General features: G+C 38.9%; 1 protein-coding gene across 3 annotated transcripts in view; it reads right to left on the minus strand.

Annotated features, from left to right (window-relative positions):
• LOC121395584 (UPF0688 protein C1orf174 homolog) overlaps positions 1–1,657 on the minus strand; it is a 66,187-nt gene extending 64,530 nt beyond the window's left edge. For 2 of the 3 annotated variants that reach the window (XM_041569396.1, XM_041569395.1), the window contains exon 1: positions 1,096–1,657. In XM_041569396.1, the coding sequence (XP_041425330.1) occupies positions 1,096–1,199 (104 nt within the window). In that variant the 5' untranslated portion in view covers positions 1,200–1,657. The remainder of the gene's footprint in view (positions 1–1,095) is intronic. The other variant, XM_041569394.1, reaches the window with a different exon arrangement.
• Positions 1,658–15,596: the final 13,939 nt, after the last annotated feature.

Here is a 15,596-nt window from a genome sequence, read left to right on the forward strand (position 1 = left end):
AAGCTTCATCGTACTGAAACTTTGTAAATACAATTAAAAATTCTAGATCGTTTCTGAAATAAAGTTTATCCTCACTATCCCTCTCTCAGCATCTGTTTCTCTTCATTCTCTCTTCATGCAGCAGTTGGGTGTCAGATAATCACTGACAGTTACATCCAATAGATCTTATAGGGGGGTCCCTTTGTGATCAGATGTATTAGAATTGATTCAAATCACTAATTCCACTTCAAACAAATAGTGTGAGCTGTAACACATGTTCTAGACAAAAGGAGCCTCCTATAAGAGATGTTGGATTGAGATGTCCTTCACACTCACACTCACAACTCCTGCATGAAGAAACAATGAAGAGGCAGATGCTGAGGAGACTGAAAAGGAATTCGAATATTTCAGAAATGGTTTAGAATTTTTAATTGATGACATTTAAAAAAACCATGTTATTTGTGTGATGATGAAGCTTCTATGGAATGTTCATGTACCGCTAGTTCCCCTATCAATGGCCTGTGTGGAAGTGGAGGAGCCCAGTGTTCCGGCAAAGGGAACTGTTCGCTATGTATTAAGGCATGAAAAGTGATGGGCAGCAGCAGCAGCAGCAGGTAACGCCCCACAGCCCCATGGAACCTGCTGGAACCGACATAAAGGCAACTGTGCGCGCCCTCAGCCCAAATCACTTACCCGGACTCTAAAGCCCTTGACGCTACGAGACAGGAAGCGGCGAATGCCGGGAACTCCTTCAGGTCACGCAATAATCCCCCCGGTTCAAGCAGAATTATTCACAGCACAAAACAAACCTCACCGCTCCTAAGGCCTGACGGACTTTCTGTCGCAAGGCCTGAGTTTTAATCGCTGCACAAAATATCAGCAGCCGAGTCCCAGAGGCGATACACAGAACCGACCCCGTTCCACCGCTCCTTCTCTCCCATCTCCATAACCACCGCTTGACAACAACCCAAGTACTGCGCAAGCGCGAAATGACTTGAAGCAAAGCATTCTGGGAGATGGAGTTCGGCTGCGAACCGGAGCGCTTGGTTATGCGGCAGAGCGCAGGGAAGGAGTGAGCATGCGTGTCAGGAGATAAGAATTGTATAGTAGCTGTACCTCCGCCGAGAAAAAAGATCCGGTGTTAAGAACCAGGACATTACACAGCGAGCAGAAGTACGGGATTGCCTGCAAGAACCTGGCGGAAGTGAAGCAGAAGGCATGCAGGAAACGTCACGTGTGTCTGTGTGTAGATAGAAGATAGAAGGGACTGGGAAATTAGCTCAGCTGCCTGAACACTCGCTCTGAGGGTACAAGTAGCTTTGCCATTGTGCCATGTTACCATAGCGGTTCGTTGATAAGGGACTACTTTGTGCTGCTTATTCTGCTCCAGTTTAGCTGCTTAAAGGGAATCTTACCCCAAAACATTTTTATTGCGCAATGGAAGCAGCATTTATACATTTGTAACTGTATTTGCACTGGAAAGCAGAATGAGTTATTATTTCTTTTCCCTGGTTGTGACTCGTGAAACAATGTAGCACAACATCAGTTTCCTCCACGTTTGTTCATCAGCTGCTATTGTGCTACTTACACTCAGAACAAGCAATGTAGCCAATATAAGCTGCTTTCAGTGACAATTGCATTTAGTTATAACTTTGAAATCTGACATGGGGCTAGGCATATTGTCAATTTCCCAGCTGCCCCAGTCATGTGACTTGTGCTCTGATGAACTTCAGCCACTCTTTACTGCTGTACTGCAAGTTGGAGTGATATCACCCCCTCGCTTTCCCCCCAGCAGCCTAACAACAGAACAATGGGAAGGTAACCAGATAACAGCTCCCACTGAGACTGCTCCAGTTACATTAAGTAGGAGAAATAACAGCCTGCCAGAAAGTAGTTCTATCCTAAAGTGCAGGCACAAGTCACATGGCTGGGGCAGCTGGGAAACTGACAATATATCTTACCCCATGTCTGATTTCAAAATTGAATATAAAAAAATCTGTTTGCTCTTTTGAGAAATGAATGTCAGTGCAGAATTCTGCTGAAGCAGCACTATTAACTGATGTGTTTTAGAAAAAAACTTGTTTTTCCATGACAGTATCCCTTTAAGAACTTGAATGGAAAAATATGAATCAGCAAGGTCGGGGGTTGACGACCCAAAAACTCTAATTGATCGAGTTTTTGGCGGAAAAAACCTTGAACTTTCGGGCAATACCCTCTGAAAAAACTCAACATCATGAAAACTATTTAAAACTGATTTAAGGGACCTCTGTCATTTTAGCTATTTTTAGGGTAGGGTTATAATAAATCTCGAAAAATTTGATTTTTTTTATGTTTTTTAAAAACTTGAAAAATTTGTTGTGTTTTTTCACTGGAACAATGGATTTTTGACCAAAAATTAACCTTGAAAACATGAATTAATGTTGAAAAAAACAACTTGATCCTTCATGAATCTGCCCCTCAGTCACCTGGGAACCTTCATTGGAAAAAAACCCCATAATATCCCCCCCGTCAGACATATTTATTGGAAGAGAAGCAAAATCCACGTTGGTCATGTCATAACCACACCCACCTTTGTTACATGACATTAAGGGGGTTATTTACTAAACTCCTGGGAGCAGGCACACGGATCGCTTTGTTTTCCGAAGTTGTCCGTAATTGCCTCACGAGGAAACTTTGGGCGACTTCGGAAAACAAAAGCGCTCCATGTGCCTGCCCCCAGGCAATTTACATTTTAGCTGGCGGAAGGCAGATTGAGGAGATTAGTCGCCACGAATAAGAGATTTGTCGCCTGGCGACTAATCTCCCCGAATCTGCCTGTGTGGCCAGACCCTTACACTTCACTCTACTAGATACTGCATAGGCTCCCTACTATTCCTCCTTTTCAACAATACTAAATACTTTCCTTTGATGCAGATGCCTGCACTTCTAAACATTCCATCAATCATTACAGTAATAGAGAAAGCCGAATTATTTCAGTACCTGGAACCTGGACCACATGCAAGTGTCACTTTGTATTGGTGCTTTGTACACAGTGTCTTCAGCCAAACTGTCCCATTACAGCTATAGATCCAAATATATACCTCTCAATCCATAGTTTTGTTTATTTTTATACATAATTTTACACCTTTGCAAAGATCAGGGACCCCAACTCTCACATAAGTGTTCAGTTTTAACTCTCCGCTAACTTATGTTTTGTATTACACAAGGCAAACCATACACTTTTGGTGGCCCCCAGTTCCAAGCCTCCAACAGTGGGGTACTGGCAGGTCTTGTAGCTTACAACAAAGATTCCTGATTCCCCAGCCTCTCCAATTTCTAAGCTTGGTGTCCAGAAGAGAGGTCGGCACCTCTCCAATATGTATAAGAACAAAAGAATCACCAGACACTGGACAGCAGGTGAAGCGGGGCGAACCCCTGCATGTTTAATTCAAGTCTTGTGATGTAATGATTTGAGGGCGGACCCCTTCATCAGACATGCAAAGTAGCGTGCACACGCCTCAGAAATAGCCCTCATAATTAAGAACAATTACAACATGTTAATAATTCAGATTTCCTGATGCAAAGCACCGGCATGTGCCAATTCATTTATGGATTCATTTGTGAACACTAATAATACATTTAAACAAACACAAATCAGTTATCCGCAACCATGTACCCCCAAAGAGGAGGAAAGAACAGGGTCAGAGGAAAAAAAGAAAAGAAACTACTCTGGCACGACATTTTCACCAACAGGGACACAGGGTTTGTCAATTGAGATGGCAAATCTTAGAAAAAGTAAGTGGCAGCAACCACAAGGAAAAATAAACAGAGCTATTGACAAAAGGAGTGCTTCTGTTATGCTGCTACAGGGCAAAACAGCCACAAGGGTTAAACGAGGAGAGTTTAACTTGAATGTTACTTATATAGTGAATAAAAAGTACCCCCTCTTGTAAAATATAAGGATTTATAGTTACGGGAGGCTTTCATACCATATAAAAACTACGAGCCGAATGGCCGAGTGTTTTTATACAGGTCATGTGAACTCCGAGGTAACTTATAATATCCTCATATTTTACAACTGGGGGTACTTATTTATTATACATACACCACATTAGTGAGTCATGTGAACAGAATATACATCACTACTCCACCGTTTATAAACTGTATGACATCACTACTCACCGTTTATAAGGGATATAATTACAAGTATTTATGGCTTTTGTGTATTATAAATCTCTATTTGTATCTATTATGTTCCTGTTACCTAATTCGTTGTGTTCAGTTACAATGTTTTCATTATTCCCCTTCAGTGGAATGAGACTAAGACCAGGGAAAGTTTTCATCAGGGGAAGTAGTTCCTTTTCCTTTATTGTAGTATTGGTTGTTCTTAAACTTTGTACTCTTTTTGTATATGTGAAATGTTTTTAACTTTATTAACTCCACTGGTTTTTAGGGCAAGTATTGTATCTTGCATTAACATGTTGGGATTAACTGATAATGTAAAAAGAAGAAAGCACTGGACACTTCACCATATAATGCGGGATCACGGATGGTTTATCACAGTTTTTTATTCATAATGTCTTTTCACAATTGTTTTTATTCATAAATGCCTATCTTTTATTCATATTATGTAATACACAAGTGGAGGTACTAGTAAACTTATTGTTTTTGGCAAGCATTGTTGTGCTTGCATTCAGGGAATCTGAATTGTTTAAACATGTTGTAATTGTTTCTTAATTCATGAGGGCTATTTATGAGGTGGTGCACGCTAACTTGGCATGTCTGACGAAGGGCGTCCACCCCTAAAATGTTACATCCAAGACTTGAATTAAAACACGCTAGGGGTTCGCCCCACTTCACCTGCTGTCGAGTGTCTGGTGATTCTTTATGTACTTGTTACTGAGGACTCCCATCGGACACATTCATGGAGAGGTGGGCTAGCTGCTTGCAAAGTGGTTGCGGGTTTTGGCAGCAGTGCCGTCGCTGAGTTTGTTTGTATAGGGAGTGGGCCAGGTGGGTGGTAGATTGCCTAATTTATAATAGGGATATTGTATCAAATTCTCTATCAAATCTTATTAGCACCCTTTTAATAACTATTGCCAGTGAATATTGAGTGGTTTTACCTTTAGAGGAGTCCCCTAATATCAGAGATTAAGCCTTGAAAAAAGCCGGATGGCAAACGCGTCCTATCTCCCCGTGTGGATAGCCTAAGTAGGAAATAAACAGCCTGCCCAGAAAGTCAGTTCTATCCTAAAGTGGCAGGCACAAGTCACATTGAGGGGCAGCTGGAAACTGACAATTATATCTTAACCCCATGTCGTTTCAAATTGAAATATAAAAAAATCTGTTGTGCTCTTTTGAGAAATGAATGTCAGGCAGAATTCTGCTGAAGCAGCCACTATTAACTGATTCTGTGTTTTAGAAAAAACTTGTTTTCCGATGACCGTATCCCTTTAGAACTGATGGAAAAAATATGAAACTTTTAAAGACTAAATTTAAGGGACTCTGTCATCTAGCTATTTTTATTTGGTAGAGAAAATTTTTTTTTTTCTTGTTTTTTAAAAACGTGAAAAAAGTGTTGTTGTTGGTGTTTTCTCACCGGAACAATGGTATTTTCTGACCAAAAATTAAATCCTTGAAGAAACATGAAATTATTAGTGGAAGAAAAACAACAACTTCGATCCTGGTCATGAATCTGCCCCTCAGTACCTGGGAACCATAACTTGGGAACAAAAAAACATAATATCCCCCCCCGTCAGACACTATTTTATGTGGAAGAGAAGCAAATCCACGTTGTCATATACTAACCACTCCCACCTTTTTAATGACATTAAGGGGGTTATTACTAAAACTCCTGGGAGCAGGCACACGGATCCTTCGGTTTCCGAAAGATTGTCCGTAATTGCCTCCACGAGGAAACTTATGGGCGACCTTGCGAAAACAAAGCGCCCTGTGCTCCCAGGCAATTACATTCTTTAGCTGGCGGAAGGCAGGCTTCGAGGGAGATTAGTCGCCACGAAGAAGAGATTTGTCGGCCTGGCGGAGCTAAGCTCCCCGATCTGCCTGTTGGACAGACCCTTAGATTTCACTTACTAGATACCTGCATAGGCTCCGACTATTCCTCTTTCAGACAATACTCAAATACTTTCCGTTTGATGCAGATTGCCTGCACTTCTAAACATCCATCAATACAATACAGTAATAGAGAAAGCTGAATCTAATTTCAGTTACTGGAACCTGGTACCCAATGCAAGTTCACTTGTTATGGTGTGCTTTGTCTAACAGGTCTCAGCAACTGTCCCATTACCGCTATAGATCAAATTTACCATCTCAATCCATAGTTTTGTCTTTTCTTTATTTTTTATACATAATTTTACACCTTTGCAAGTCAGGGACCCAATCTCACCATAAAGTGTTTCAGTTTTAAACTCTCCGCTAAACATTATGTTCCTTAGTATTACACAAGGCAAACTCATACAATATTTGGTGGCCCACAGTTCCAAGCCTCCAACGTGGGTATGGCAGGTCTTGTAGTTACAACAAGAGATTTCCTGATTCCCAGCCTCTCCAATTTCTACGCTTGGTGTCCGAAGAGCAGGTCGCACCTCTCCAATATGTTATAAGAACAAAAAGAAATCACAGGACACTCGACACAGGTGAAGCGGCGCGAACCTGCATGTTTAAATTCAAGTCTTGTGATGTAAGTTTTGGGGGCGGACCCTTCATCAGACATGCAAAGTAGCGTGCACACGCCTCATAAATAGCCCTCATAATTAAGAACAATTACAACATGTTAACAATTCAGGATTTTCTGATGCCAAAGCACCAGCATATGCCAATGCATTTATGGATTCATTTTGTGAACACTCATATTTTACACTGTAACAAGAAAGAAACATTAACGTCAAAGTTTTTTTTACTTGTGACAGTACTAACATTGTGTACTGTATTAAATGCCCGCGTGGCCGTTGGCGGATATAGGGCAGACAGGCAGAAGTATTAAAAATACATTTAAACTAACACAAATCAGTTATCCGCAACCCATGTACCCCCCAAAGAGGAGGAAAGAACAGGGTCAGAGGAAAAAAAAAAAAAGAACTAATCTGGCACGACATTTTCACCACAGGGACATAGGTTTATCAATTTGAGATGGCAAATCTTAGAAAAAGTAAGTGGCAGCAACCAGAAGGAAATAAAAAGAGACTATTACAAAAGGAGTGCTTCTGGATATGGCTGCTACAGGCAAAACAGCCACAAGGGTTAAACAAGGAGTTTAACTTGAATTGTTACTTATAAATCTTTATTTGTATCTATTATGTTCCTGTACCTAATTTGTTGTAGTTACAATGTTTCATTTATCCCCTTCCAGGGCCGGGACTGGGAGTAAAAATCAGCCCTGGCAAAAAAAATCAAAGCAGCCCACGCATAAATGTGTGCTGGCCTTTTACTTATACACACACACATATTATATATATATATATATATATATATATATATATATATAATATATATATATATATATATATATATATATATATATCGAATAAGATCCCCACTCTCAGGTCTTAAAAATAATAAAAAATGTATTGTTCAATCACTTATTTTATAATTTTTATTATTTTGAGACCTGAGAGTACGGATCTTATTTGCTGGATTTAGAGTTTATTTATTGATGCTGCACCCAGGCACATTATTTTATTATTGTGAGTGCTGGGCTCTTTGGCGGACTGTATATATATATATATATATAATATATATAAGGATATTGAAAAAGGTCCCAATAGGGACCGAAACGTCGGGCATTGATACGATGTAACAATAAAACGATTGACTTTTATAACAGGGAGTGCTGGTCTGAGAATAATTGGTATATATATATATATCACAAATTAAACGCTTGCACTCCAAACCAGTCTTCCATTAGTGAGGGTGCAGGGTCAAAGCATTATGTATAGTTAAAAAGGACCTGCACTCCATGGAAGATCAAGGTCCTTGATAAAGGCCCTAATGTGGCCCGAAACTTTGGAAGCACAAGTTTGAGAAATAAAATATTGATGGTTCACTAACCATGGAGTGCGGGTCCTTTTGAACTATATATATATATATATATATATATATACACAGTATACATATACACGCATATATATTTTACAGGCTAACATGGTACAGCAACTACATACATAAACACACACACACATATATATATATACACACACACACATACAGAAAGGCAGTGCTTGGGAAAGTGGAAGAGTAAATTATCACTGGCAGATACAGTAGTTTGAGTAAAAATGCTATAGTTCTAACCACTATTCTCCCTGCACACAGTTTAGGTGTGGGGGGGTTGAGGGCAGAGGGGGAATCTGGAAAGCAGTCAGCCACAAACTTTTTTTTTTCCAAAGTGTTTTTTATTTTTTTCACAAAAACATGTCATATACATACAATAGGTAAAAACATAAACCAGCCACTAACTTACCCAGTTTTTCCAGAGCCCAGAGTTAAATAGACAGTGGAACAGTGGGCAGGTCAGATCAATGTGAGGGTGCCTGCAGCTCTTTAGCTGTTCTGCTTTTCTGGCGCTCGTTTGCTCTCCCCTGACAAAGGAAGATCACCAGCAGGAGGCGGGCCTCAGATGGAAGACGATCGGGGCAAACTTCTGTAACAGAAGTGCAGGAAGGAAAAGCTGCTCCTGGGTCCTAGTGGTGAGTGGTGTGCCGGCCCTGTGCTTCCCCCTCAGTCTGAGCAGCAGGGCAGTCCAAAAAAATAAAATACCTGCAGCTTAGAAAAACGGGCGCAGTGTTTAATGATTGCAGTGCTGCATCAGGCAGCCCATTTAAACACAGGACAGAGCGGCCCCTCGGGCATTTGCCCGAATAGGCAGGTTATCAGTCCGGGCCTGTCCCCTTCAGTGAACGAGACTAAGACCAGGGAAAGTTTTCACTCAGGGTGAAGTAGTTCCTTTTCCTTTATTATTAGTATTGTTGTTCTTAAACTTTGTACTCTTTTTGATATGTGTAAATGTTTTTAACTTTATTATCACTGGTTTTTAGGCAATATTGTATCTTGCATTAACATGTTGGATTAACTGATAATGGAAAAGAAGAAAACACTGGATACTTTCACATATATGCGGATCACAGGATGGTTTTATCCACAGTTTTTTATTCATAATGTCTTTTCACAATTTTTTTTTATTCATAATGCTATCTTTTATCATATTATGTAATACACAAGTGGTTACTAGTAAATTATTGTTTTTGCTTTGCATTGTTAACATGTTGTAATTGTTCTTAATTATGAGGGCTATTTATGAGGCGTGTGCACGCTACTTTGCATGTCTGACGAAGGGGTCCACCCCCAAAACGTTACATCACAAGACTTGAATTAAACACTCAGGGGTTCGCCCCGCTTCACCTGCTGTCGAGTGTCTGGTGATTCTTTTGTTCTTGTACTAGCAGGACTCCCATCTGGAGCCACATTGATGGAGAGTGGGCTAAGCTGCTGCAAAAAGTGGTGGGGTTTTGGCAGCAGTTGGTCGGCTGAGTTTGTTTGTATAGGGAGTGGGGCCAGGTGGGTGTAGATTGCCTAATCTAATAGGGATATTTATCAAATTTCTATCAAATCTATTAGCACCCTTTTAATAACTATGCCAGTGAATATTGAGCGGTTTCCTTTAGAGGAGGTGCTCTAATGTCAGAAGATTAACATCCTGTACTTATTTGATATTTAGTATTTTTGTCTGGGATGCCTAGGTTGTAATGCCAGAAAATGCACATTCTGTACTTACTTGATATTTAGTATTTTTGACTGGGATGTCGAGCTACAACTCACAAAGGAAAACTTTACCCCCAAAATGAATATTTAAGCAACAGATAGTTTATATCATATTAAGTGGCATATTAAAGAATCTTACCAAACTGGTATACAGTAGAACCCCCATTATACGTTTTTCAGGGGACCAGAAAAAAATTATATAAAATCCAGGAAAATGTAAAATCAGGGAAACGTATTATGCATAAATATAGGTGGGACCACAAAACAACAATGTAAAATGAGGGTAAACTTAAAATCAGGGGATGTAAAATGGGGGTTCTACTGTATATATTAAAGTAAATATTGCCCTTTTACATCTCGTACCTTGAACCCCCATTTTATGATGGTCTCTATGCTGCCTTAGAGATCACCAGACAAGAAATACCGCAGCTCTAAGTGTAACAGAAAGAAGTGTGGGAAGCAAAAGACTGAACTCTGTTTTTTAATTGGCTCATGTGACCAAACATATATGGGTTGTTTGCTTTGTTTGTGTGCACCGTGAATCCTATGATCCCAGGGGGCGGCCCTTATTTTTTAAAATGGCAATTTTCTATTTATGGTTACCCAATAGCACATACTACTAAAATTATATTATTATGAAAATGGTTTATTTACATGAAGCAGGTTTTTACATATGGGCTGTTTTATGCAATATCTTTTTATAGAGACCTACATTGTCTGGGGGGTATAGTTAGTTAAGTTAGAGTTTCCTAACAGGATAAAATCCAACCTAATGAAAACAACCTAATGAGAGTAATGGGCTCAGCCTGCCCCTTCTTATGGACTGACAACTTAAATGTTTGCTCACTTAAAAGTATCATGTCCAGATTACAGACATTTCTGATAACTCTCAAAGTGTTTTTATGCCCCCCCCCGGCATACCGATAAATCTGTAGTCCCTTTTATGGTGTCATAATTGTACAGTTGTAGTATGCAGTAATATGGACACTTAAACCTTATATTAGATTTTTTTCCCCTACTATGTGAAAAGTTGCACTGCACTGGTTTTGTGCAAGTGATTGGGACTCGGTTGTATAATCCACAGGGGAAGAGGAGGAGGCATATGGATTTAACACAACTTACATTTTTCACATATGAATGATGAGGGATATCCCTATAGTCAGCACCAACCATCTGTTTTTTTGGTGTGCTATCACCATTAATGTGGATATGATCTTAAAGTTCTTGTGGTAATGTGGGTGTGGTTTACAGTGGATGTGCTTTAAAAGGGGGAGTGGTCAACACTGACTTCCATTATCGACTCTTTACCACGTAGGCCAGAACAATTTCGGCCCTCGGTACCACAGAAGTTGGTCAGCACTGACCTGCCAGCAATTAACCAAACCAGGCTCCCTGTATACTTCTGCACGGTCTAAAATACTGGATTTTCTCTCTCTATTTTCATGCACTGGGCCTGCTTATAGCTCATAGTGATCTGATTTGTAGTTATGGAGGAAATTTAACAGCTAATATAGTAATTCATGTAGCTAAAATAACTGGAAACAGTATATGCTATTCAATGTACAGTATCTAAACGACTCTTTGGCTAGATGAATACATGTTTGGACCAAGAAGCTTTGTATTTAAATATGCCCCAAGGGCCTTGGAAAATTTGCAAGCGGTAAATCATAACTGGATTAAGATTTTAAAGTGGACAGTTCTAAAGGGCAACTAGTACATCATCACATACAATAGTTATTTATTAGAAACTTATCAGGACTGCACCAGGTTCGAAATACCAACATGCCTAGATATGGACTAAGAGATCATATGGAATTCCTTTGATTCTACACTCCAATAATTCAGCCCTAATTTATACTCTGCCTCTTTGACCCACATTATCTTGTACCTTATCTGCAGATCCCCTCGTAAATGACTGACACCTTACACATAGATTGATATTCCTTTTTGTTGGTCCTTTGACCTATGAGCTGAATGTTGTATATATACCAAAAGGGTTGCCCTGTAACAGGGGTTGAAAGTGAAATCTCTGATTAATCATGGACTTATTCCAGGTCATGATTTCTCATTGCATTTGAATATTAAAAGGCCCATTAATGGCTATTAATAACAGAATAGTATAAACAGTGCAAGAAATAATTTGACTGAAATTACTCATAAATTTAGTAACCGCAAATACCCATCTAAAGTTAGCATAGGGAATGTGCTGTCATTTATGTAAATAATGGAATTTCTGCCATTATAGCATGCATATTAAATCTGCAAAGACAAAGCTCCACTATTACATGTATAAAATACCAGCATGGGGAATGTCACAATTATGACATGAACAACTAAGTACAACAAATTCCAGTATATTCTTTTCATACAGTTGAACTGGAGATATTAAAGATATTCTCTAAGAAATTTGTATCAGGTTATAAAACGATTTGGTCCAGCCAATCAATTGACAGTTTATTTTTAAAGGAATCAATTGGAAAACAGGAGTAGAAGGGAAAAAAAGACCATCAGATGTAGAAACTCAATAGCCAAATTGGAAAAACCACAACGGTCATAAGAAACAGTTTAGTAAAAGCTGCCAGCCATCCTATTATTGTTTTTCATCTAATAACTTTAGATATAAATAATCACTTTTACTAGGAGGTATAATACGGACAACCTGCCAATCCTATCATAGTGCCATGCCATAGTTTCAGAAGTAATAGGCATTCAAAGCAAACAGGGGTGTAACAACAGCATCTCCAACTGGGTGGCCCAGGAATGTAGAAGGACTGTTAGAGATCCTGAGTCCATCCTCACAGTTCAAGGGTTTCTTGCTTGAATTAGGATACTGGCACAATTATATTTCCTTAAAATAACTCATACCGTACTAGCCACAGAGAACCAAAGGCCACTCCAATATATCCTATCCACAGAGACCATTGACAATATGCCAGCTTGCTGATAAATCACATGAAGTAATTGATACAACTATCCCCACTTGTGTGCCCAGGACCCTAATATTTTACAGGGGGCAATAAAATCAGGTCAGTATAATTTGATCCACCATCTGGCCAATAATATGCTTGAACATTCAGTAACATTTAACTAAGGTAAGTTAATGTATCAAATTTATTGTATGCAGCTTTAAGTACAGACAGATCACTGATTGGCATTTGCTAGTCACTTCTTCCCACAATAATCTTACATTCTTGTACAATTAAGCAATAGAAAGCCCCCAGCAGGAGGCCAAGGATTCTGGTCTGACTATCTAACAAAAGGCCATGCTTGAGTATGAAAAGCAATTTTATTGTCTACAGCAACTAGTAACTTCCTTTATACATGTACTGTAACAACCATTTGTCTAACTTTTTTTTACATTTGCATGTATATTTATTAAAAAAAAATGTTAACATACTGAAAGATCCAGTTGTTTAGTCAGGTGGTCAAATGTATCTATGGCCCTTTGGTGTGCAAAAATTGGGCTGTTCTTATTCCTTGACCGAATCTCATCGAAGGGCCTTCAATTTATAGGACCCCATTTATTAAACCTCAAATTTATCTGGTTGGATTTTCGAAGGGGAAAATTTACCGAATTTTTAAAGATTTATTATATCCCAAAGCTGCTAAATACTTCATCTCAAACCAGTTGATGTCATGAAGAAGTCCATGGCAGATGCCCCTTAAGTTGTTTCTTGACATCGTGATCTGCACTGGGATTTTCGTCCCATAATCCAATAAACTCGAGTTTTCAGACCTTCAAACACAATTCGAATTGACGCTCAATTTTATCCCAACATGATTTTGCTCCAACTTTTTCAAGAACAATTATTTATAAATGAGTTAAATTCGTGAATGAGTTAGGTCGACTTCATTTTAATAGAAAATTTGATTAATTTGAGTTTTAATAAATAACCCCCAGCGTTTTGTCTTTTAGAGTTTCCTTAGCCATTTGCTGCCTTTGCAAGTATCATATATAGAAGCTAAAGTATCTGGTTCCCAACTGTTGATTTTGTCATGTCTTTTTATTGCAAAATTATTTCTCATTTTCTATTTAAAAAAGCTAAATTGATAAGTGGTATAGAGGCAGGGTGATAGATCATTGATGCATTAATTCTAATTATGGAACTACAGGGCCTGTGCTAACCTGGGAATATTGATTGTAACCCAATACCCCAATCCTGTATATAATCTTATGGATCCGGGAGAACATTCGATCCATGGACTTGCATCTAACATTCCGTGTGTCGCTTGTTCCATATGATAACAATGCTTTGTTACAGTATTGGTGTTACGAATCTCCTGCAGAGAACATTGAGTTGCATCACTGTCTATTGTAATATACATATATATATATATACATATATTGTAATATATATATATATATATATATATAATTGCTGTTCAGGAACAAGTGTCTATTTACTGTTATATTTTGATGAATGTGTATTTATCTAATAATGGGATGCTCAGGGGCTCTCACACACCTTTATTGTATATTACATAGTAAGTTTGGTGCTCAATGATGGACAATACGGCAACCTCCTAATATATATGTAAAAGAAGCACACTGGCACACAAGACATGTAGATGCAGGGAAACCCTTGCAAAGTTTTAAACGCAGAAGTGCAACTTTCAGGGCTCACCTTCCAGGTTTACAGTGCTTTATGTGGTCTGGATCCCTACAATAGACGTTGAACAGGGATAGAAAAACACCCTGTTTCCCTTGTCAGTACTTGGTACCTTCACTACAAGCAAGCAGAGCCTACAGGAGACCTACTCCCATCTATCCTACTTGGTAAAGCTTGAAGCTGCTCTTGATAACTAAACTCACTGACTCACTGCTTCTAGAGAGTGCTACAACAGTGGCTATCCTGCATACTAGCTAACCTTGTTCTCAGGGTCCCTGTTCCCTGACTTCTTTAAAGGGGTTGTCACTTCAGGGCCTAACACTTCTGGGGCCTTGTTGACTCCAGGCTCAATGGAAGGGCCACCCCTTGCAAATCACCATGTTACAGTAATGCAAGAAATGGTTATCAACCTAAGGGCCAATGAACTTGGTATGCAAAATAAGTAGAAATGGTACATGGGTTTTAATTAATTGAAGCCATGGGGGCCATTAAACCTATGGGGCCCTACACCATTTTTAAAGAACAACCATTTTAACCCCTCAGGGTTCAAAAGAGGCAATCCTCTATGACTTGATAAGCATGAGAACATCTATTTGAATTAGGAGGTTTCATCTTAGCTGCAAAAAATATTTTTATTACAGGAAGAGTTGTGGATTTTTCTCCCTGAATCCGTTCTACTGGCAGATACATTAGAAAGCTTCAAGAAAGGGTTGGGTGGGAAAGTGAGAAAATAAGTTCCTAAAATGAACTCTTAGTACAAAATTGATCCAGAGACTGGGCCTACTTTCCATCAAGGTATATTGGAGAGGTTCAATTGGGGTTTTTTTTATAAAAGGTTGAATTCAATGTACTTTTGTCAACCTTATCTATTATGTTACTATTTCTTACTATTATTTCTTATTATTATGATTTCTTATTATTATGATTTATTATTATTAAGATCTACATAGAAATGAACAGCTCTTCTGGAGCACTAGAGGGAATACAATATTGCAGACATTTACCCTGGCACACTGCACCATGTTAAAAATGGCACTAGCCATCTCACTTGCTGCAAGAAAAGATATTGATGGAACCCATTAATAGAACACAGGAATTACCAGGAGGACCAGGGTGGATAAAACAAGCACATAAGACTGTTTATGGGATTTTGTCCAGGTTATTAAAACTAATATTAAAAGGAAGATGGATATGAGTGGGCTTGGAGGTTATTAACAATGTCTACCAATTAAAAAAATACAATAGGGGCCAATG

This window comes from Xenopus laevis, chromosome 7L (genome assembly GCF_017654675.1).
Source record: "Xenopus laevis strain J_2021 chromosome 7L, Xenopus_laevis_v10.1, whole genome shotgun sequence".
Taxonomy (NCBI): domain Eukaryota; kingdom Metazoa; phylum Chordata; class Amphibia; order Anura; family Pipidae; genus Xenopus; species Xenopus laevis.